This window comes from Centroberyx affinis, unplaced genomic scaffold (genome assembly GCF_046629955.1).
Source record: "Centroberyx affinis isolate AG114_WGS23_722 - 3 ecotype Tasmania unplaced genomic scaffold, CSIRO-AGI_Caff_v1 ptg000367l_1, whole genome shotgun sequence".
Taxonomy (NCBI): Eukaryota; Metazoa; Chordata; class Actinopteri; order Beryciformes; family Berycidae; genus Centroberyx; species Centroberyx affinis.
In genome coordinates, this window is record NW_027279038.1 from 48,729 (window position 1) to 73,812 (window position 25,084).

The 25,084-nt window shown below is 44.8% G+C and overlaps 1 protein-coding gene across 3 annotated transcripts; it reads right to left on the reverse strand.

Moving 5' to 3' along the window:
* Positions 1-49: 49 nt before the first annotated feature.
* On the reverse strand, positions 50-24,107 carry fn1b (fibronectin 1b). Of its 3 annotated transcripts, none has more exons than XM_071515764.1 (46): positions 23,786-24,107; positions 23,347-23,472; positions 23,015-23,152; positions 22,531-22,662; positions 21,753-21,890; positions 21,505-21,657; positions 20,808-21,008; positions 20,325-20,507; positions 19,542-19,718; positions 18,764-18,919; positions 18,509-18,637; positions 18,256-18,399; positions 16,793-16,914; positions 15,586-15,754; positions 15,037-15,213; positions 14,683-14,814; positions 14,154-14,243; positions 13,849-14,043; positions 12,436-12,714; positions 11,732-11,995; positions 11,542-11,636; positions 11,063-11,231; positions 10,737-10,823; positions 10,325-10,516; positions 9,206-9,484; positions 8,603-8,794; positions 8,293-8,382; positions 7,897-8,163; positions 7,577-7,693; positions 7,300-7,461; positions 7,029-7,184; positions 6,767-6,883; positions 6,361-6,630; positions 6,036-6,223; positions 5,854-5,941; positions 5,574-5,753; positions 5,323-5,412; positions 4,399-4,587; positions 4,060-4,149; positions 3,111-3,556; positions 2,850-2,988; positions 2,482-2,643; positions 2,243-2,368; positions 2,023-2,129; positions 1,310-1,405; positions 50-1,065 (listed from the first exon to the last, which is right to left on the reverse strand). In XM_071515764.1, the coding sequence occupies exons 1-46, from the start codon at positions 23,934-23,936 to the stop codon at positions 982-984; spliced, it is 7,434 nt and encodes a 2,477-aa protein (XP_071371865.1). In that variant the 5' UTR covers positions 23,937-24,107; the 3' UTR covers positions 50-981. The 3 variants fall into 3 exon arrangements, with proteins under 3 accessions (XP_071371865.1, XP_071371866.1, XP_071371867.1); XM_071515765.1 differs by having other exon boundaries at positions 20,325-20,510; XM_071515766.1 differs by lacking the exon at positions 23,347-23,472.
* Between the last annotated feature and the right edge of the window lie 977 nt (positions 24,108-25,084).

Genomic DNA, 25,084 nt, shown 5'->3' on the forward strand with positions numbered 1-25,084 from the left:
AATGATCACATTCAAAAGCCTGTCTTTGAGACCCTTGAGTCGATGCTCTACAAGCAAAGAGTTTGAGAACTGTACATGATGTAGAAAGCAGAACAAGAGCTTGTCTTTCTTCTGCATATTATTTACCAATGACATGGTCAAAACTATTCACACAATATACAGCAAGGCAAAGTTTGACGTTCTCTCCAGCTTTATTAAAATAAGGGATTCTTTTTGTCAAAGGTAGAAACAACTTTGGCACGAACAATAACATACAAAAATAAAACAGTTCAAATTCACACACCCCAGTTCAAGCATTCACACATTGTGATTAAAGGGATAAATTAGAAAAACAAAGTTAGAAAAATCAGAATTCAGTTAAGTGTCAATCGCACACAGTGCTACCCCTAGCGACAGAAGAGGGGCTACAGAAAAGAAAAACGCACATTTTCACGGACATTACAAACAAACCTTGTTAATCACTACATTGACATTCTTTTAACACAGTGCTTAATTTCTGACAGTTTCTGCTGTTTGATTAGGAAAAATTATTGAAAATTATTTGACGCAAAACACTACACGGCAGTTTTGTAAATATGTAAATCTGAAAGTTAACAAGTCCTAAATGAATTCCCATAGGAGCCACACACACACACAAGTAGGAGGGTCTTACCCTCTTAAAGCCACATGAATACAGGAAATCTTACTTGATGTGGAAAAGGAAATTAAAATGACAGAAGTTGTAAATCCCCAATAGAGCATGGATTCATAGACTGATGGTCAACATATGAACAACGAAAAGATTGGCATTTGAAAAGTATCCAATAAACAATAGCAATTTGGTAAGGCATCGGGGCAGTGTAACATTTTCAGTTGAATGTGTGTCACAAAGGCACAAGGTGGTTAGGTCAGTTCAGTCACAGACAGGATGGCTCCCATAGGGCGAGGCAGTACAGCGTTTGGACGGTGGGGGAGCAAAGCAGATGAGAGACGAGCGGCCCTTTACTCCCGAGGATTCTGGGGAACGGGTGCGTGTGCGTCTGCCAGCAGCTCAGGTCGAAGGCACTCGATGGGGCAGTGAATGTTCTGGAGGAGGAGTTGGGGAGAAAATTTGAGTGGGTGTTTTTGCAAGATGTTTAGGTAGAAACAATTCTGCACATCTGCATCAGATTTTGATTCAATCACATGCAACACCTAAAACAGGGCAATGCTGTGATTCTCATAAGACTAGACTCTTGCTTGTCTTTTTCTGTACTGATACCAAACACATTTATCATTTGTCTCCTGAGAAAAATGAATATTAAAATAATTTTACTTTAATCCCACTCACCAATTTGCGTAGAGTGTTGTCTCCATATCTGACAGGCTGCAGCAGGCTGGCATCGACCTCAGCACCCGGTCTGCGGCAGTTCTCACATCTCCAACCCTGACGAGACCAAACACACACACACAGACGCACACATTTGCCCATGTTTCACTTGAGTCCTTGAATACCGTCACAAGTCATTCTGTACCGTGTATAGGGCTGGGTATCGAGAACAGGTTCTGATTTAATCCCCGTTCCAAAAGCGACCGCACTAACGATTCCTTTTATCGATCATTAAGCATTTTGAACAGCTGGATGCTTCTCCAGTAACTTTTTGACCCTTTCTGTGCGGTAAATACAGTCAGAGGCAATTATTTTGTTGTTGTTCTGTGATGTTGACCTCCATTTACTTACATTTTTTTCACATGTTCATGTATTTTGTTCTCTGAAGTAAGGCATTAATGCCACATGTGCCTTAGCTGTTTTGAAAAGTAATTCTGAGACTAAAGTAACTCTTCACAGCAATGTCTGTCTTGAGTAATAAAACAAAGTTAACTACACTAAAGCTGTATGTAGTCTTTTACCCCTGAAAATGTGTACGGTAGGAATCGATAAAGAATCGGATCGATAAGAAGAATAAAAAATGGCACCACAATTGGTAAAATCCTAACGATACCCAGTCTTAACTGTGTACTGACTTTCAGAACCAAAGAAAAAGAGAGGCTAATCTGTCCCACCTGTTGTCCTCCAAAGCAGGTGCAGGTGCAGATGGCGCCCAGGTACTCCTTCTGCCACTGGTTGCCAACCTGGTACGTTTTTCCATCATCATAGCACACCGATTCATCTGCATGGGTACACACACGTTAAAGTTTACATGCAACTCAAGAGGGAAACAATAAAACACCTTTTTTTTTTTTTTTTTTATAGACACAGTCCTTGAAAACTAAGAGGTCTTACGTGGTTCACACTTGAACTCTCCCTTGCCGTTGCCCAGGCAAGTGCAGCTCATCATGTGACCGTTCTCTGCGCGGCGGTCCCACTTCTCTCCAATACGATAGTTGTTGCCGTTGTCATGGCACCACTCTAATGATGGACAAAGCAAGATGTAGAGAGAGAACGTTAGAGTTAGATATATTCCACTCTGAACTCCAAATATATGATTTCGATATTGCAGGCGAATAACCAAAAAAGCCTACTGGAGGAGTCACATCTGAAGTGGCCACTTCCCAGTCCCAGGCATCTGCACCACAGCTTGAAGCCCGTCTCGGACATGCGCTCCCATTCAGTACCGACATCATGGTAGGTTGCAGTAAAGGTGTCATAACATGAGTCCTTATTGGAGGGCGCCCCATCTTTCACTGAAGGAAGAGGAGAGAAGAGAAGAATATGAGCAAAGGTTCTGTAAGCCATTAGTTAGACAAAGATACTGTGTTCTGCAATGAGGCAAAGTGACTGCTGCCCTTTTAGAATTTACTGCAACTTCTTTTAGGTTATGTCAGATTTTCAGGCGGGGGTAGTAGCTAAGCTGATCCTAGTCCAGGCATTACAGTTGCTGTATCCTTACCAGTGTTCCCAGCTGTGATGACCTCCTCCAGAATCTTGTGTTTGAGTGCCCCCTTCAGGGCCTCAACGATCACATTATAGGACGCCCCGGAGGTCAGCCCTATCAGGGTGGCACTGGTGGCGGTACCTGGCAGGCGCATCTGGGACAGATAGACAGGGTTTGACCATGTACACATTGAATAGGAGTCACTTGAACATGAGATTGTATCCAATATGGCAACCGTGAGTGGTTAAAGACTGAATTCAGACAATGTGGTCTTACCTGGAACATCTTCTCATTTATTTGCGTGAGTGGATTGCAAGAGACCAAGTAGGCGTTGCTCTGCCTGTACGGCTGCCAGGAAATGGTGGTCTGGGTCTGCGCCTCCTGTGGCACCCCCGTCTCGTTCTCGGGGAAACCAAACGCAGAGCCGACAGGCACGTTCAGCTTCACGATAGGCAGTCTACGGCCCTCTGCGTCGGGAAGGGGTACAAAGACAAGCGGCTCACGCACATGCCCATAGGGTGTCTGTGGGTTGCCACTATTCCCGTTATACCCGTTGTCTCCATTGTTGTTGTACTCTGTGTACTCCACATGCTGGCCGTGACCGCCAAGCGCATCCTGTCCATTGGGGACCACTATCTGGACACTGTTGTCCGCATCAGTCTCAGGCACATCCAGCCTGTCCCCGGGGCGGCTGGGCAGAGGCAGCGTAAGCAAGTCCGAGTCTAGGCGGGAGAGACGGGGTTAGGAAAGCAAGCAGGTTAGACTACGGTTAGGGTAAAGCAGGGCTGCAGTAGCATATCTCAGCCAACAGATGGCGATGAATATGCAGCATTGCTACTGTACTACTTCATGGCCAAGTGTGTCATAATGCAGTATTACTAACACACCAGGAATATTTTGAATGACCTTTCTGAAGGCATTCAAAATAAAAGCTGTATTGTTGTTTTAAAAGGCCGAGCCTACTGTTGGTTGACTGCATAGTTTATTTCCAGGCCTCAAGGCTGTTACAGCAATACCTTTAATGCAGCTGAGCACACAAGAGCTGTTATTCAAAACCTTATATTTGGTAAAAGGTTTTGCATATTTCCCATAAATCATTTGAATTTTTGCACTCTGTCACATCACTTTTACCATCAATTTTGTCATTCTACAAAGCAGACATTTTTCATCTGTGTTATCTTATTTGTGTGTGTGTGTGAGAGAGAGAGAGACTCAAAATACTCACGAGTCTGGACTCTGCCCACCAGAGGAGTGCTTCTCTGTGTATTCTGGAGGGCGATGATCTTGATGATGTACTCTGTGGCCGGTCTCAGGCCTGCGGAGAGGGATCATTATCACATCTCACATCTGACTCACTTAAAATTACCATATGAGAGGATGAGCCTGTGGGTAGGTTTGAATTTTTCCATGAATCACCGAGTCGCAATTCTGAACTGTTTTTTGAATCGAAATGGAAATGAAAAATGAGACATATTACAGTCAGAGTAAGTGAAAGGATTTTACTGGGAAATCCCTCCTGGTATCTACAGAAGTGACAGTTTTGGACTCAAAGACAGGCACCTACCAGATATGGTGGCGTAGTTTTGGCCGGCATGTGGGCGCGGGGTGAGCTCTCGGGGTGCTCCTCCTGACTCCTCGTAGGTGATGTAATATCCTGTGATGCGTGTGGCAGGGGGCTGCCAGGTGAAGGAGATGGAGTTGGGGGTCAAAGATGTGATCTGGATGTTGGTTGGAGCCTGGACCACTGGTTTAGCTGCAAAGAAATCATATTGGGTTAGATCATCTGGTCACTTGGTGTGTGTGTCTTCGTGTGTGAATGTCTAGGGTTACCGTTATGGTTTGTTTCAATGGCTACGGTTGCACTTGTCATTTCAACTTGATTTTTGAGATCTGATTCTAAACATGAGCACACATTGCTCTATGTCCACACTTGGAAAATGACTGTTATGCATCTCCTTTATCTAAATCTGTTTGTATTACTTTTCCCCGCTCTTCCTCTCCATCTCTTCACATTTCTTGTATGCACATTGTGTCTGTATTGCATCCAGACTTCACTGAATTCTGATCACAACACGAGCTTGACCACCTCCATATATGCTTTTGAAGCTCCAATAGCAATATGAGCAAAATCCTATTTTTGTGCGTCCAGACCTGTGACTTAAAGGTACTGCTGGGATGAGATGATAAAAGTTGGTGGTTAAGCCAGGACTTATTAATCAACATTATCATTTTGCTCATATTTCTATAAGATCTTCAAGAAGTGTCAGGCTTGCATGGATGTAAGTCAACATAGTCTGGATGCAGTACAGACACAGTGTGCCACAATGTGACAATAAATGCAGCATCAGAAGAAGTACAACAGCCATGTTGAGGCCAAGTATGGACATGCTGCAATGTGATCTCATAACATCCAATGTCTAGAATCAGATCCCAAAAATCGCATTGAAAAACTTGTGTAAATGTAAATTAAACATGTGCATACACATACCTGTTTCAGCAGTGAGAGTGAAGGGAGCGCTCTTTGTGTTGCCATTCAGGGTAAAGAGGTGGATGGTGTAGGTGGTGCCTGGCTCCAGACCTGCGAAAAACCAAACATGACATGAGGTGAAGCAAGACCGCACTACCAATCTCTCACACACACACACACACGCAATCGCACACACATCCATATCTCTTTCACATCTGGAAAAACTCTTTCCACCTTTCACCAGGTGTATTGGTAAGGCAGGTCCAGTGTACCTGTGAGGGTGTAGGTGCGCTGTTCTCCTGGGATAGTCTTTTTGATTGTGGGCCGTGAGCCGCCGAGGGGTGTGGCCTGGATGAGGAAGCCGGTGATGGTTTCCACCTTGGAGCGCCAGGTCAGCGTGATAGAGGAATCCTTCACATCAGAGATACGAACACGTCTAGGAGGACTTACCTCTGCATGGAGGGAGAGAGAAAAAGAGATGGTTGTGAATAATAATTGTTGGTAATTGGTGTATTATGTGTGTGCTGTTTGGTTTATGAAGCAGCCACTTACCCTCCAGTGTGGTAGCTTCTCCCTCCAGCGGTCTGCTGGTGACAGAGTTCTTCAGAGCATAGACATGTATCTGGTATGTGGTTGCCACCTACAATGCACATACATACAATAGATATTAACCCACTGACAGAATGTTATCCATGTAAATATAGAGACAAGAACTCAGGCAGAGCTGTGTTCACCATGAGTCCTGGTACGACGACGCGGGTGGTGTCTGGGGCAACGTTCATCTCCTTGGTGGGGCCGTTGTTGTTCTTGGGGTTGACGACCACACGGTAGCCTGTCAGGTGCGAGGTGGGAGTGTGCCATGACACAACGAAGGAGGAGGAAGTAACCTCTGTGAGGCGCAGGTCGGTTGGAGCGGGGATTACTGAGGGAGATACAAATGCAAGCAAACATTTAGAATTTGAGTGTATTGTACTTACAAGTCAGGATACATATAAATCGAACCATGCATGTGTTGATGTTTTCTGTGCTGGAATCATTCATTAAGGAGTGAGTCCCTACCTGTGGCCTGTGTTCCCACCAGCGGGGTGCTGGGTGTGCGGTCATGGAGGGCAATGACTTTCACAGTGTACTCTGTCCCGGGGCGAAGGCCTGTCAGCATCACGCTGTCCTGGTCACCTCTGGGTGCTGGACGTAGCTCCCTCTCAACCTCCTCTGGGCTGGAGTACAGCACGCGGTATGATGTCACCGTGCCGTCGGGACTGTCCCAAGTGATGCGTAGGGAGGTGGAGTCAATATCGGAGAAGGTCAGGTCTTTAGGACGGTCCATCGCTGCAGGGAAGGAGGAGGGGGGTTTTCATTTACGTGCTGCACACCAGTCTCTCTATTTCTTCAAAGGCAGATTAAAGTAAAAGACAGATGTTAAGTCATTCTTAGATACGTTTCCATTGAGTTGAGTCAAACCAACCAGTGATAGCATTGTCCACCAGAGGGGAAGAGGGCTCTCCATTGGTTCCCAGGGCGTAGACACTCAGGACATACTCTACAGTGGGCATCAGACCTGTGAACGTCATCTCTGTCTGATCTGTAACAGGAGAGCAAAAGGGAAGTGAAGGAGAAGTAAGGGTAAGACCCAGATGCAGGAAACACCAGAGGGTATTATACTGGAAATACATGAAAGTTATATATAAAAAGAAAAGAGAAAGTCTGAATGAACAGCTCTTTCTTACCAGGGGCCACCACCTCCGAGAAAGAGGGTCCCAGGCCGTTCTTGGGGACGCTGGTGACTCTGTAGCCTTTGATGGAGCCCTGAGCAGGGGACCAGCGCACTGTGATGGCATTGTCTTTCACATCAGTCACCGTCATGTCAGAGGGAGACTCAATGTCTACAGGCAGGGGTGAAAGACAGAGATGGACACATGACAAGCCATAATTTTAATTCAACCTGGAACATGTATATTTTGTTTCTGGAACAATTCTGAAACAGTCATGTTGCTGTACCGGTCTTGTGTGTGACGTAGATAGGGGTGCTGGAGGCGGGGCTGTCCCCTCTCCCGGTAACAGCGTAGACCGTGATGATGTAGTCAGTACCGGGGTTCAGACTGTGGATGGTGGCAGTGGTCTGTGTGCCTGGGATGGTGAACTCCTGAGGAGTCTCACCGCCTAGCACAAAGAGACAGAGAGAGAGGAAGAGAAGAATAAAGAGTCAAACCCAGACTATGGCAGAGGTTTATCCGCAGGCTAGAAGGCAATGTAAACTACAACAGGATGTACAGACCTGTCCCTCCGTAGGTGATCCTGTAGTACCTCACTGTGACAGAGGGGGCGTCCCAGCGGATACTGATGCTTGTGGGGGTGGATGACGTCACCTCCAGGTCAGTGGGAGCATCAGAGACTGGGAGAGGGTAGACAAATAAAACAGAGGAGATGAGAAGAGGGCAGAAGAGAGGAGAAGAGAAGAGAGGAGATACATTTTAATTGTGAAAAATCAGTGAAAAAGAACATAATCATAATCAAGAATGCCTGTTTGTCTGTTGGCACCAGAAGGAAGAGTAGACGTGACTACAGAAACCAATCAGCAGCCGTATAGAAACTCACTGGTGGCCTGTGTGCCAGTCAGAGGCTGGCTCTCCTGGTCGCTGTTGACAGCATACACGTAGATCAGGTACTCGGTCTCCGGTGCCAGTCCAGTCAAGGTGTAGTAGGTCCTGGTTGGGGGCAGCCTCTCATCCTTGGCCCGCCCGCCGCTCGTCATCTGATAGCGAATCCGGTAGCCGGTGATAACGGCAGTTGGGGCCAGCCAGTGAACGGTGAAGGAGTTGGTCTGGATGTCAGAGAAGTCCAAGCCAGTAGGAGAGTCCAGAGCTGGAAGGAGAGGTATTGGTAGAGATGGAGAGACATTTAAAATCACATGCAATGATATTTCTACAGAAAAAAAACACAAGGCGTAGTTTCTATTTGGATGGGTTTTTTTGTACTAGTCATCATACTCACTAGTTCTCTGAATTCCAGTGACTGGTGTGCTCTCTCTTTCCCCGTACACACACACAACACTGATATGGTATTCTGTGTTGGGCAGCAGGTCTATATAGATACAGAGAGGTAAATATCCAGCCAGATGGTCAGAATGGCTTGAGACGAGAGCGACAGAAACAAAAACAATGCATTTTTTCTCACTCCGGTGTAGTACTCTCCTACATTATTGTTCTGCCAGCCTGTATTATAACTTTTAAGTCAGTTTTCTGTCAGACATTTGGCTAAACATAAGCTCAGTATGGTGCAGTCAAGATGTCATCAGTCTTACTCTGCAGCAGGAAGGTGTTGGTGGCTCCGCCCACGTTAACCTCCTTGATGTCATCATCAGTGGCTACAGGGTGGTAGCGGATGACAAAGCGCGAGATGTCGCTCGGCGTGGGGACGTTAGGCACCGTCCAGGTCACCCTGATGTGGTCAGGGCCCACCCCTCCAAAGTTCAGGTTGGTGGGAGCTGGAATGGCTGGGAGAGGGAGGGGTTTTAAGTTTAAGAGACAGACAATATAGTAAAACAAAGCAGTACGTCTTTATAAGTAACAGAAAGAGCAAATACAGGCTTTTATTCTTCATAGGACAGGACTAATTTACAGGTATATATCCAGATAAACATTTTTCTGCACATTTACCAATGAATTGCAAGAGTATCAACATGACTTGATGAGTCCCTACCTTATTTTGATAATTGCTAAGAGGTTAACTAAATAAAAGTTGGTTTATATATATATTTTTTGATATGCGTTATGTTTTTTTTCACAAATTTAGTAAAAATTTAGTTTAATATGCAAGTTAATGAAATGAGGCTTTTTATGTGTTTTCTTTATCTGATATCAAATCCGAAGCCCTCCCCACTGATGGAGTGAAAGAGTTAAATCACCAGCATGTGTTTGCTTTGTGTATGTGGTCGGCTCGCTCTCCCCCTCCTCTGTAACCGTGAAGATACTGATGACATAGTCCACGCCAGGCTCCAAACCGCGAACCGTGTAATAACCGGCAGATATGTCCACCATATCTTGGATGATTGGCAGGTTCTCGCCCGCTGTTACCACCGTTATCCGGTAACCAGTAATGGCAGTATAGTTCAACGGGATCCAACGCAGGCCAATGGTGGTATCAGTAATGTCGACAAAGTCAACATGACTTGGTGGGGGTATGTCTGAAAGGGTTAAGCCGTGTGCAAATAGCAGGCAAAATTAGAAAGAGAGACAAGCACATAGACTCAAAAGCTATAATAATTACATTGATTATGTCAAACACAAAAATTGAATTCCCAGTAAAGCATTCAGAGACCCAGGAACACCACTGAGTGTAACAATAGCCATGCTTGATAGATGCATTACAAAATTGTCATTATCAAAAAACATTCAAAAATTACCTTTAAACTAGTTAAAAGATAAATCTCAAGCAAAGATTAATGCTATTGATCTAGGCATTCTTCACAAACATATTAATCCACTTTCCCAATTAATAAACAGTGATATTATCTCCATGCAAATAAGTAGGTCAGACAAATGTGCGTTAACCAGACATGGACAGACATGTGGCTGAAAGAACATTCAGCCAATGACCATGTTAGTAGGACTGTGTAATTACAGTATCACAGCAAAACAGACAATTGAAGGTTATGATGATTAAGAAAGGGTGGTATGTTTTTGAGGTTTTGAATGTTGCATCTCTTAGCAGGGTGATGAGCTGCTCAAACTTGAAGAGTTTTTTTCATGAGAAACTAGGTCAGTTCCAGGAATAATGTTTGTGTGGAAACAGTCTCGGAGTGAAGAGGGATACATCTTGAAGTTGGGAATAAAGAAAATAATGGCAGGAGGTGGAAATATTGGAGTCGGTGCCACATTGACTCAGACCCAACCTTTCCTGGCAAATTCATCTCTCTCTCTCTCTCTTCATCTCTCTCTCTCTCTCTCTCTCTCTCTCTCTCTATGTCTCACTCACGATATGAATGTTAGGTGAGACAGTTGTGTGTTCGAGGCCTGGCTCCTACCTGGTGTGATCGTGGTGGACACCGGCACACTTTCCATATGGTCTTTGACAGTGAACACGCTGACGTTGTACTCCACTCCCGGACTCAGGTTCTCCAGTGTGCATGAGTTCTGATCAGGCTGGATGAACTGCTCCTGGGAGTTTCCTCGCTGACCATTGGTCGGCGTGCCTGTCACTCTGTAGCCTGTAACGTCTGCAGGAAGAAGAGGAGGTGGAAAATAATGTGAGGACTTTATGCAACGAGTCAGTGTGAGAAATGAGGAGAGAGAGAAAGAGAGAGAAACAACAGGAGGAGGAAGAGACGGTAACATTTGTCCTGGCAGAAAAATACCATCGGAAGGCCAAGGTCTAGACTTGCCTAAACCAGCGGTCCAATGGGCTAGAGGTGCGTGGGGAGCACAGTCAATATTTACCTGGTGTTTTGACGCCTACCCACTGGACAGTGAGATCTCCTGTGTCCGGGTTGGAGTCCAGACTCAGGTCAGTGGGAGGAGACAGGGCTGCAGGGAAGAGAAACCAGAACAGACACAGAAAAGAGAAAGTCTGAAAAGAGAAAATTGATGGATACAGCAATAACATCTGATACAGACTCATGCAAAATGGAATGAAGCAGAATTAAATCCCACTGTCTGACAACCAGCTCCTTCATTAGTAGCTTTCGGCTAGCAATCATAGCCACGGCTCTGTTTTTCTCACTGAGGCAAATAAGCTCAGAAACTGAATCACTAAAATCACTCACGGGTGACAACATTGCGGGTGACGGGGTTTCCACGGTTACGTCCGTTGAAGATGGGCTGAACACTGTAGATGTACTCGGTTCCAGGGGTCAGGCCAGACACATAAATACTTCCAGAGTCAGAGGTCACGTCTCTGGGAGCTTCGCCTTCCTGGCTGGGGCGCACAGACAGCTGGAAAGCAAGAAGGAGACACGCAGAGATCAGAGGTCAAAAACAAATTTAAAACTATACTTTTTTTTTTTTAAATACCGTTGGGCACAGAAACAAACGGGCACAGAAATACAAATGAGAAAAAAAAGAACTTGCTGCATATTCACACAAAGTTGTCACTCAATCTCAACTACATGAAAATTAACAATAAGGTTGATGAGTCAAAAATCAACATATTTACAATCACTGAAAAGACTGTAAAACTTTTAACTTCAATTATGAACAACTGTTTTTACTAGATGATGAACTGATTTTCGATGCAGGTTTCTACCTTGTAGCTGAACCTGCGGACAGGTATCCAGGTAATGATGATGGAGGTATCAGTGATCTCGGTGCTGAAAGTAGGAGCATTACCCATCTGGGGAGCTGGAGGGAGGAAAGAATGGGGAAAAAATAGGTATTTTCATTACGGCATTCAATTCTGCTCAACACTGATATTTTCTGTTTCTCCTAATACTCACTGGTGGTGAAATATCCAGTGACGCCCTCGCTGAGCACATTGTTCTGCTCAGACTTCAGGGTGACGGTGTAGTGGGTGTCTGGGCTCAGGCCCTTGAGAGGGAACTGGGAGACGTCCTGTGGGATCCTCTTGGTGGTGGGGTTGGAGCCCTCCACGCTCAGCAGGAGACGGTAGCCCGTGATGACGGAGCGGGGGACCTCCCAGATGACCATTGCGCTGTCGGGGCCGACGTCAGTGAAACGCACATTGGTGGGAGCATCAGGCTCTGGAGGGGGGAGCGCATGAAGCAACACATGTAAGACAGGGTTGGGGTCAATTCATGAATGAGCTCATCAATTCCGATTCAACCTACAAGAAACTTCAGGTAGCTGAATTTAATTCAGTGAAATTCTGTGAAATTCCATATTTCTTTTGTTTTTTCTTACCACATATCTGAGATTACATGTAGTGTGTAGTGTAATGTATTATCAATACTGAATATCATAAAATGTTAAAGGGACCTCTCAAGTGGTATTCTGTTTCCTTAGATTCCGATTCCGATTCCAATTCATTTTCATTTTCATTTTCATTATTTCCACCTTCAAGATTTATCCCTCTTCATTCCGGGACCGCTTCCACACAATCATTATTCCTGGATCTGATCTACTTTCATGTTTCGGTCTAATCCTTACGGGTCTGATTTGGGCTCCCTGGTCTGATACTTACTGGTAGACTTCTCTCCCACCAGCGGCTCGCTCTCCACTCCTCCATTGATGGCGTAGATGTTGAAGCGGTAGAGCGTGCCGGGCTGCAGGTGGGTGATCTCAGCGTACGCATTGGGTGACATGGGCAGCTGCAGGAGCCTCTGTTCTGTGCCGTCGGGAGCAACGGGGGAGAAGGTCACCCTGTAACCCGTGACCTCGCTGGGCGGGCCGGTCCAGGTGAAGACGATCTTCACATCTGTAACCTCATAGAACTGCAGGTCTGTGGGGGACTGGACCTCCTCTGTGGACAGGAAGTGGTAGATTGATTGACAGGGGGTATAATCAGAATTAGAACAAATTTACAAGACTCACAATAATATAATAGTTAATTGTCGTAATTATACATTATATTGTAATGTACAATCAGTGAACCATTTGGCAGGTAATAGGTAGATTATTCAAGATTCAAGATTAATGAAACAACTCAGGGTCATCCAAGTAAATATACAGTAAAACAACCTATAAACCTGCTTGTCTTTGTCATGTCCGTTTTGTGAAAGTTTGTAGCTCAAACATAAAATATTTGCATGACACATAGGCTTGAGCTATGTCCAGTCTGAAACTTCCCACATTAGAACATATTCCAAGAGAGTGAAGATGCATTCAAACAGACAAGCTCATTATGAGCGACAAATTACAGTCTGAGTAAGGCATCAACAATAACGCCCCAGTTGTAGCAGAAAACAGAAATAAAATACCAAAGCCAGACTTGGGTGGGGAAATTCAGTGCCACTCGCTAGAGCATCTGGTTTTGCTCTTTTTGAACATAATAAAATTGCTGTGCCAGGCACAAGGAGGAAAGAGGCTTAAATGGAAATCCGAGTGTGTGTGTGTGTGTGTGCATGTTCATAATGCATGTGCATAGGTGTGTGTTTCTCTGGAGCCCAGCATGAATTAATGACAGGTCATTTGGGGGCAGGATGAAGATGAACACCCTCTAAAAAGAATATTATGATGGTATGGAGGGCTGTGAAAGCAAACTTTGATGAAGCAGTGTTATGACAAGCTCAGTCTTGGCCCGAAACACAGGAGAAGCCCTATCCAAAGATCCCTGGCCCTATAAGGAAACTTCAGCTCCAAGTACTAACTTAATCTGCTCACTGTCAATCACACAGCTCTCACTGATGGCCAGAAGACAAAGAATGATTTAAAATTTTCCATTTACTAGTAGAGAGAAAGAATAATTTAATGTGAAGGTTGAATAAAACAAACATGGGCTCAAATTAAAAAGGCATTTCTATTCATTTAAAATGTTTATGTTTGTCCAAATACAGAGCAAAGTTGTGCCACCTTTTGTAACAGGAGTATTTCTGTTTTGTTGTTTTTTATAAATTGAATGACACAGTATCTGTTTTACAAATACATGCATGCGTACCTGGAAGAGATGAGCCGGCGGTGTTGACCTGAACAAATACAGGCTCGCTCTCCTGGTCCTCCTCCACAGCGTAGATGCTGATGTTGTAGAGCAGACCGGGGCGAAGGTCCACCAGCCTCACTGAGGTCTCAGTGTCTGGCAGCGTCAGCTCTGTGCTGCTGCCCTCCACTGACGGCGTGTACACCACACGGTAGCCTGGGAGGCGGGAACGGACAGTTATACACAGCCAGGGATAATAACTTGAATCCCTAATTTGAATCACACGCATTTACACACACACATACATATACATCGTAGTTTCTTACCAGTAATAGGAGCCTGAGGCCTGGACCAGCTGATCTGGATGGAGGTCTCGCCCACCTTGCCGATCGAATGCTGAGTAGGAGCGTCAGGAGCTGAGGAAGGGGATGGAAATCATATTATTAACAATAATAATAATAATAATAATAATAATAATATTACATCCACAAATTTCATAAGCTCCATAGATCTACTCCATGGAGCAGAGAGCAGTGTTGGGGTTGTTACTGGAAAAAAATAATAAATTGCACATTGCACGTTACTTTTCTTAAAAATTACTTTACTTATTACTCCTCGAGAAAAGTAATTAGTTACACTACTCGTTACATTAGTTTTGCGTTACACCCTAAAACGATTGTGCTAGGCTTACTTGTGTTCATTGGCCCAATAAATATTGTAGACTTAAGCCCACATTAGCAGCAGAAGTATCTAAATAATGACAGACACAAAAATCTGGCAAATGGGAATACATGGTGTGCTGTGGTAGGGGCAGGGAAGTCGTGCAGATAGACCGGAGGAGAGAGATGTTCCTACCTGTAGTCTGCGTGGTGGAGAGGATGAGGGTGGGGTTTTTTCCGTCGGTGGGAAGCTCATAGACGTTGACGTTGTATCTGCGTCCCGGCAGCAGGTCAGTGATGCTGACGGAGGTGGCTGTCTGTGGCAGGTCTGTAGGAGCATGCAGCACGCTAGTTAATACACCTTCTCACTAGATCCTATGTATGTACAGTACTTCACACATAAAACAACAAATCCGTTTCCCCTGAGATCCATCAGTCAGAGCTTCAGCAGAGAAACCACCCAGTCAGTCTATCATGCACGGTATAATGGAGGCAATCTCACTAATTTTAACCCGCAGTTGAGGTTGCAGCAGTGGTGAAAGGCGCTCACCCAGTACTTTACGCGTAGTCCCGTCCTCGCTGAGCTCGTACTCCACCCTGAAGCCAGAGACGGTATCAGAGGCTGACGTCCAGGAGATGACGAAGCTGTTGGAGGTGATTTCTGTCACTGACTCTGAAGTGTCCACTACTGGAGGAGGCTGGGTGGTCTCTCCCTCCGATGTTTCCACTGGAGAGATGAAGAGAGGGGTTGTGGGGGGAAAACAGACATTAAGATGGGTGTGATGGGTGTGAATGTTATTTTAATAATAGTGGCGTGCACCATAATTACACTACCAGTCAAACGTTTGGACACACCTGATTGAATGTATTATGTTTTTCATTATCTTAAAGCCATTGTGATTTAAAGGCTTATGATTGAAATTAGTTTTTTAGACAAATATAAATAGAAGTTGATGCCTATGTATGAATTTCTTTCCAAAGCCTTTGCCTTTCCTTACACTTTTTTGGTCACTGCATAAATGGCCTAGAATACCATCAGTGCTGATATTTCCATCTAATAGTATTCGTTTAGATTTGGTTACTGCCCAACTCTACTCACAAGAGCCATAGGTCGTGGTGAAGTCAAAGCGTGTGACCTCACGGCGTCCGTAGCGCAGGATGCTGATGAGCTGACCCTCGTAGGTGATGCCTGGCCGCAGCCCAGAGATGGTGTACGAGTTCAGGTGTCCTGGGACGTTGACCTCCTTCCAGGGTGCACGGGTATTTTTCTATCAGGAGGGGTGAGTTAGAGGCTTTTACGTCAAGTTTCAATGACTGATAGCATAGATTAAAGAGGGCATAATCTACTTTTTCAACTTGTCTTTTCTGTTTATTATTGTTATTTTGTTCTGCTCTTTTTTGTTTCCTTCTTCTCGTTTTCTTTTTCCCCACAAAGTATAGGCTCTTAAGAACTGTTTAATTTGCATTTTTATTTATTTGACTATATTTATGCTTTTTCTTCAATGTTTCAGTGATGGATAGCATAGATTAAAGAGGGCATAATCTACACTGTCACACTGACTACTAAAGTTGAATAATAATATTATAGGACATAGAATTTAGTAGAATTATTAATCAATTCAGAAAGTTAACACTTTGTATAGTAGTGATGCCGGTCTATGAATATTCCCGGATTGGACGTTGGCTAAAACTCTTTCACTGCAACTTCATTTAGGTTGGCTTTGCACTCTGTCGGAAAACTATAAACCTTCTCAGCAAGAGGGGGGACGAGTGAGAGTGGCTTTGCAGTCCAAAATATACAAACCACTTAAGAGGAAATGTGTTTGACTTCAATTAGGGGTCATAAATATTTCAAACAGCTTGTCAGACCTAGAGATCTTCAAAGAGAGAGAGATGCGTGAAGAAAAACAAGGGGAGGGGGGGGCGTTTTCCTTTCATTCCCTCAAAAGGCAATTTGTGTGCGTGTGTGTGTGTGTGTGTGTGTGTATACACAGGGAGTTCATGCACCCCGTAATCACCTTGTTTGTCCATGCTCAAACCTCAGTCAACATTACTAACTACAATTTGACCTCATTCAGACAGAACAGCAAAAAATTCCACTATTTATTTGTTATGGTCATCACCTTTCAGAAACCCTTCCGAGAAGAAATGAGTGTTCACTTGCAATTACAAAAGGTAATTTGTAAGCACTTTGATTAACCAAAGAGGAGGAGGGACTAACTCATAACACATGGTACAGCAGTGGATCACAAAATCTTGAAAATAAAAAAAAAAGTTGGGGATTAGAAATCAAAAGGCTCACTCACCACTCTCCATTTGAGGATGTATTGGGTAATGTGGGCAGAGGCAGGGGGGTTCCACTGTATGGGGTGGGAGTCTGGCTGTTTCCCGGCCTCTGTGATGATCACCTGGACCGGTCTGTGGCCCCCTGGGGAGTCAGGGTGGCGTGTGTACGAGGATGGAGGGAAGAGACGGGGAGAGAGTAGGAAGAAAAGGAACAAAGCTGCTATTAGTAACGAGGATAAGGCTCTTGATGAGTGAGAAAAAGCATGACACACTTATGTTGTACATCAAGTCACACAGTGCCAAAGCAATACACTGTTGCCTATAGAGGGAGTGGGTGTAAGTCGGCTGCTTTTTGGCGAGGCTCTGTCAGACAGATTCGTCTCATTGGGACAGAACCAAACCGCCAGACGGCCTGCTCAAACACTGCATTTGCCAGAGAGCGCTAAGCCCAGCTCAAACACCCGCTGCCCTTTTGACAGTCTGAAATAACATTGGAGTAGTATATTCACCGTACCTTGTCCGTCCCTGTGCCCGCTAGAACATACACACACACACACACACACACACACACACAGCTGCCCACTCTCTTTCACAGGTTATACAGGTGTACTGCAGCTGAAGGTAATTTAGTGCACTGTTAGAAGTCCATTGACCTGCACAGACAAATACACTCTCCTCTGCTGCTGGTGACAGCAGGATAAATGGGTCAGCTGAGCGAGGGCAAGAGTAGGTTTACTGGGTTTTATTCAGAATACATGGTGTGCTGCCATGGAGTGCTGCCTGAACTTGATCAGTTCATTGAACAAATAGTTAAAAGGTTCTCATCTAACGGACCGTTTAAAACAAAGTATCACGTGTCGTGGCCTTTACATATCCAGTGGGAAAAACTGTATGAGGTGTGGTGTTGGGAGTGACTGAGAGGCAGGAAGTGTGCACATGTTATTAAACCCCTCCTCCCCACCCAAAGCATCCCTTGTCCCCTAGCAGGCCAGGAAAACAACACAGGCGTGGGAGCAAACTACAAAGCCCAAAGGGAAGACAGGGGTGATGTGATTGGCCCGCCCTTCTCCATTTGCCAGACTTCAAAGTTAAGCAATCAACCCCCCCCTGCTAATCTGGCAAGTGAGCCAAGCCGCCCCCTCGTTTCATTTCAAAGACCGATGTGTGATAGGGTGTTAGGGCAAGGTGAGAGGTGGAGGGACGTCAATAACAAGTGGGTGACTTGACAAAAAAGAACAGCAAACACAAATGAGTTACTGGCAGTTGTCTCATTCAGTGGTAAAAAAAAAAGAGGGGGAAGGACTGAGAGGCAAAGGAGGAATGACCAGGAACTGACTGAGGAAGCCCAAAGACTCATTTGTTGGCCTGTTGCCTCAAAACCTGCTCATCTCTGTTTAGTCCAGCAAGCTCATTCACTGCATCACTTTTGCTGTTCATTTGATGTATATTAAATTGGTGAAATTGCCACAGTGATGTCTCCTACCTGCGAAGGTCTGCTGTGGCTCGCAGCTCAGCTCGCCAATCCCGTTGCCATAGCAATAGCAGCGGTAGCGGCTGCCGTGGATGACTTTGTCCCACGACTCTCCGATCTGATGGAACGCCCTGGTTTCTGGCTCCTGACACTGGTCTGGTGGGGAGAAAAACAGAGGAGGTGATGGGATGGGAGAATGGGGCGGGGCTGTAATGTGCTCAACGTGTCACTCCCTAACAGCTGAGCCAACGAGCCATGAACGCACCAATAGCGTCACACTTCCAGCGTCCGCGTCCCTGTCCGAAGCAGGTGCAGTTCATCATGTAGCCCTCGTCGTGGCGCTTGGAGAAGGCCTGGTTTACCTCGTAGGTCAGACCATCAACAATACACTGGTCTGGACACATGGAGGAGAGAGGAAAGGAAGGGAATGCAGTGAACATACGACTCTTCGTGTCTGATTATACAACCGCTATATACTTCAAGACAAACTCTAAGATGAATTAGCATTTAGCCCTCTGACCTCGCAGCTGAGAGTAGGCAATGCAGCTCCACTCCCCGCGCCCACTGCCCAGGCACGTGCACTGCATCATGTGCCCCAAGACATCATGGCGTTTGTCCCACTTGTCACCTACACGGTGCATCACTCCATCATTGGTGGTACACACTTCCTCATGGGCTGCACACGGAAAGAGAGAAATAAGATTTAACAGTCAGTGTGAGTGAGAGACAGAGACCTACTTTGAAACTGTGCCAAACATTTTTTGTAAGAAAGGCTTTGGATTAACCCCTCTGTGTGCAGGTGTGTGTGTGTGTGTGTGTGTGTGTGTGTATGTAGCACACATGCCTCTGTATCTGTTAAGACAGACCATTCTCCTCAGCCCAGTTAAGCCCAGTGTAATGAGTCTGTAACAGCCTTCAAAGACGCATCACTCTCCCATGACCATAAACTCCCTCTCCTTTAAAGAGCAGCCATTTAGTCCCCCAATGACTGCAAGTGACCCATGCAGCCGAACAGTCATTAGCAGCTATGAGAACAAGATTAGATAAAGTCCAGTGCATTTAGCTTGATAATGTCCTTGCCAAAGAAAGAAATCTATTGAGTGTGAATAATTGAGTGTGAAAAATAACTAGTTTGGGTGGCGGGGGCTCAGCAATAGGCTTAGATACATTAACTAACAAGCTTCAAAGTAACTGCCTCGTATTGTATGTTAAAAAAAAAACCTTACGAGCACAGCCCCACAACCACAGCTCCCTCCCCTCCAACACCAAGACACACACACACACACACACACACTCACCAGCCATGGGGCAGAATCCAAAGCGCTGCTCTCCATCGTAGTTGTAGGTGGTGCCGCACCACCTCATGCTGTCACGGCGGCCATCAGAGGTGCAGTCGGTGTAGTTACGGCCGTTGTAGAGGAAGGGGAAGTGGCACAGGGCGCCATTGGAGTTTCCGCCTCGTGTCATCACCATGGCTGGAGATGAGAGAGCAACACAAGGGTTACATCTCTGATCTGGCTGTCCATCTTCCCACACTGCCTATGTCTACACTCGGGTTTGGCCCATATGGGTAGTTGAAGGCCGATACCAATGTTTTTAGAGTGAAGTCACCAATAGCTGATATTTTATGTCAATATTCAATATATTTAAATTTCACCATGTCAAAAATTAAAAAGTATTTAGCAGAACGTAGACCAACATGTGACAGTAAAACTCCACTGCACCTATTCAATAGTAAGGGGAACGCTGAGATACATTAGGCCTTTAAATGAAGAATTCATTTACATAAAAGATAAATTACAATTGAGTGAAAGAACAAATGTGCAAAGAAAATAAAATTTCCTTGCAGGTTTTACAGACTGTTTTTTGTGGCTGTGATCAGGAAGAAACACCCGTCATATCGGTGGTGGATGGCACCGACTGGGCAATAGCCAGTATTTAATAAAAGGCCAATATCAGCCCTATATATCAGTGAAACCAATATATCGGTCTGACCCCTTTTCATCTCTTCCCCTTCTCTCTATCCTACCCACCCCTCCCTTCTCCCCTTCCTCCTCCCTCTCTCCTCTCCTGTGTCTCACCGTTCTTCTCAGTGCAGAAAGAGTACTGCTGGTCTGTCTCATAGTCGGAGGTGGTAGAGCACCAGAGCTGTCCGTCTGTGCGTCCGTCCGAGGTGCAGGAGTAGTAGGTCTTCCCCATGAAGACGAATGGGAACGCACATGGCTGGCCGTTGGAGTTGCCGCCGTACACCTGGGACCGGGTCTCTGCTCAGATGGGAAGGGGAGAAGGGGGGGGGGGAAAGGGCATTCGTAATGGAGACACAGCAATGATGAATATTTGAGCATTGTTACCTAAATCAGGGATTCACAAACTTTTTCATGTCAAGGACCCCTGGTGGTCCCCGGATCCCAGTTTGGGACCCACTGATCTAAACCATGCCCTACAGAGTAACCACATATTCCCTCCCCTCTTACCTCCATCCTTCCCTTCTTGCATCTCTACCTGCCTCTCTCCCACCTCTTTCCCTCATTCAGACCCATTCTGTTCCTCCCTCCTGCACTCACCCCAGTCCTGGCAGCTGACTCCATTGCCCAAGCAGGTGCAGAGAACCTGCTTGTTGCCCTGGTTCTTGATCCAGCGCTGGCCGTCATAGAAGGTGGCTCCTGAGTCTGTGCGGCAGGTTCCCTCGGTGGGGGGTTCGGGCTGGGGCAGAGGCTGGGGATGGATCAACACAACAGAACCTGTGCCTGTGCCTGTGCCTGTGCCTGTACAGACAAAAGTTTTGAAAGGATGAATGATGACAGGATCCGAGGCATATGCCATTCAGTGAAAACTTTCATCAAAACTGCTTTTGAGTAAGTGGATATATTTCTATATTTCCCTCACTGGCAGTGTTAGTACCAAGGGTGGAAGTAGCTAATTCCATTTACTCACGTTACTGTAATTGAGTTTTTTTGGGTAGCCTACATGTAGTTGTTTTTTGGGGTATTTTTTAAAGTCCTCTTTTCTAAAAAGTAACTCAGTAACCTTTACTCTGAGTAGGCTACATTTTAAATGAGCTACATTTTACTTCAGTAGATTTTTACACCAGTACTTTTACTTCTACTTGAGTAAAATATCAGCAAAGTACTGCTACTTAAGTAGGACATTCCATTACTCTTTACACCCCTGGTTAGTATCATGCTCTCCCTACTAAGCCACAGAACCACAGAGGAAACACTATGCTGCACAAAAGTGTAAAGTTTAAGTATTAAGTCTCACCCCGGCCTGCGTTGGAAGTGTGTCTTTCGCACTTCCACTCTCCACGGCCGTTTCCTGTGCACAGGCACTGCAGGGTGTGTCCGCTCGCGTCGGTCTTGGTCCATGTGTCTCCGATACGGTAGGACCTCCTGACTTCCTGGTCATTGCAACGGTCTGGGCGGAAAACAACAACCGCAATGGTCAATGGCTGACACTGAAAAATACAGTGTGTGTGTGTGTGTGTGTGTGTGCGTGCGTGCCCTACTTACTCCTTGAGGTACATGTGATGCGCCCATTTCCCTCTCCTAGACAGGTGCAGTCAATCATCATCCAGCCTTGGTACGGTTTCTCCCAGGTCTCTCCCACAACGTAGGATGATCCAGCAGTGTTGTCATAGCAACGCTCGGCTACACAGAAAAGACAAGAGACCCTTAATATTGCCAGTTCATTATGCAACACAAGTAGCTAACTTGAATTCACAGTATTTAAATCACCAAGGATTACAGTTTTCATGAGAAACAAACCAAGTGATAATAATAAGTAGCAAAAGCCTCCTAATAGGGACTATCTACAAAACAAAGTAAAAAGAGTCAGGAGGCAAATGATTGCTTATTACTTGTTACTGTATTAAGTCAAGACATACAGAGTACAACAAACCAAGGGGAAATGAATAGTTGTGGCGTAAGATGGGCAAAGAGGAGAGGCGTGCTCTCTTGCTCTGACCTTGTTTGTCTGAACTGCTGTCAAATATTTGCAATGACATCAAACACAGACCTACTTCTGAGAAATTACCTCAGTGTGTGTGTGTGTGTGTGTGTGTGGAGGGGGGAGCTGTGGTGGCTGAACACAGAGGATTGCATGTTAAAGTCATGATATTTAATGTTTACTTGTATTCCATAGTTCATATGGAATGTGATCACGTCCTGCCCTATTATTTTACATACTATACATACATTTTTCCCCTGTGTGCCCCTGATCCATCTTTTCACAACAAAAAGCTAAAATAAAACAAGGATTGCTGGCCTGTTTATGGGTAAAAATACTCACCCACAGGTTTGCAGGTCCACTCTCCTTTGCCATTTCCTAGACACACACACTCCAGCATGTAGTCAGCATTGTCATGAGGCCTTTGCCAAGTATCCCCGATTTTATAGGACCTTCCACCTTCATGGCAGCGATCTGAGAATAAAACAATTTAGCAGTTAATTCTAGCTTCTTTGGTTTAAAGAGATGTACAAAAACTGCCCATCTTAAGTGATTAAGTCTTATATTCAGTCTTCAAATCTCATATTTCTGTGGAATTCTGAGATAATTCCACTTGTTTCCAAGGCAGTCTCAGTTGTTTAAGGAATTTTCCGGAACCAAGTGACCATATCTTAAGAAACAAGTAACAACAAGGCAGATCAGTCCACTTGCATCAAGGCAGACTTTTTTCTCTTCTTGTAAGAAAAGTAAGATTGTATGATTCGATACTCAGTGACTTGTTAAGATTGATATTTTTGCATTGTGTTTAGTAATCAGGCAAACTCACTTGCGATTGTACAGCTGATCTTGCCCCGACTGGAACCAATGCAGGTGCAGTCCCACATCATCCCGTCCTTCGGCCTCTCGTAGGTTTCCCCGACCCGGTACGTCTGGTCATTGTACTTGTCGTAACAGGACTCCTCCACTGAAAAAAAAAACGTGACAGATGACACAAGGAGAAGGTTAGAAGTTGTTACTGTGAACTTGTTGGAATCTCACCGGTGCGTAAAGGCTCACTGGCGACACCTTAAAATGTCCATCTGTTTCAGGATTTTTCTTTAATAAACTGTATTTTCTTAATACTAGTAGTCCTAGACTAAATTGCTCTCTCTCACTAACCTTCGGGTTTAGTTTTACATTTGATCCCTGCTACTCCGTTGCAGGTGCACAACAGTGTACTTCCACGGTAGGTTTTCTCCCACTGCTCGTTCAGTCTGTATGTGCGACCGTTTTCATCACAGCTGGCTACAAGGAGAAATAATAGTGTATAATATATGTATAAAAAATAAAGTAGCCTATGCATAAAGTTGCTATAAGCACAGACACAGTAAGTGCCTATATCGGTATTACATTAAAGTGATACCCATAGGAGATTAAAAAAAATATTTTTTAAAAACATACCATAAAGTAGGCTACGATAAAGTCACTATAAACTCACTATTAGGTTCCACAAGCACACTGACTCCCTATAGGAATGTTAGGCCTATAGAGATGTTTCGGGGTAATAAATTGGCACAAGAAATTGCGTTTTTACGAAAATATAAATCCTTGTACATACCTTGAGTAAGAGGCACTGTGTCCCCGAGCTCGGGATAAACTTGCTGCTGCCCAATGTGTCTTTTGCTCTTCCCTTGGCTCTTTGGCATGCAGTGGACCGCGCTGCTTACGCACAGCGCGACCAGCAACCCTGTCACTGGGCTACCAGTCATTTTGAAGACGAATAACGGAGATTTGGAGGGTAATTAAAGTAAGAGTTGGTTAAGAAGTAAGGTAGAAAATGAAGCGAGTGCAGGACTAAAGTTTTGCTTGGAGAGAGCGAGTTTTTTTCCCCCTTATATTCAACTGTCCCTGCTGCTGCTTGTCCAGGCGGTTCAGTCTGTCGGCCGCCTCGCAGCTGGTTCTCCAGACCGAGGAGAGGGGTGCGCACTGTTTTTATACCTGAACACACCGACTGTGTTGTAGGGGGGAGGGGCGTGGAGCTTGGATGACCCCACCCGAGTCTGAGCAATGCTGACACCCGACTCTAACTTGCAAGTAAAGAAAAGATGTTATGGCATGAAAAAAACATCCCACCAGATAAGGTCAGGAGGATGAGGGAGCAGTTGAAGTCTGTTCGGCCGTTTAAGACATGAAGACTTTAACTTGCCGTGTTTTGATGGAGAAATGACACACAGACCATGACGAAAATTTAAATTAAGAAGCACTGTAGGCTATTTATCCCCTAGGGGAAAAATAACTATAATCCTGTAATAAATTAATAACTTAACACTTATATCACTGCAAAAACATGTGTCCATATAGGAATATCATAGGAATATTATAGTGATAATATAGGAGATAAAATACCATAAAGTACACTAAGCTCACTAGAAACCCTTATTGAGTACCACAGACACACTACAAATCCCTAAAGAAATAGCCTATTATAGAAATATTATAGTGATATTAAAAAAAGTCAAATTCTAATGATTATTCCATGATAAATCAAGCAAAAAGTAGCATGTGCTGCAGTGTCCTAAATGAGCAGTGATGTGCAGGCTTAATACGACTATTTGTTGATGGATGAGGAAGATTATAACTGTTCACTGTCCAGATGGGAGTTCACTGTAATGTATTTCTGCATGTTGAGAAATAAAACACACTCATCATGTTTCTTCAACACTTCCCTTGATTCATTGCTTATAGCTGCAGTTTTTCATCACTTCCTACATTAAACATTAAGCTGAAGGAATGGTCTGATACCACTTTGACTTGTAGCATATACAGTTTAATGCTTTTGAGATGTTGTGCAAGAATTTGTTAATTGACTGAGTGCCCAGTACAGACCACTGTAATCTTTATTCCCTCACACCTCACC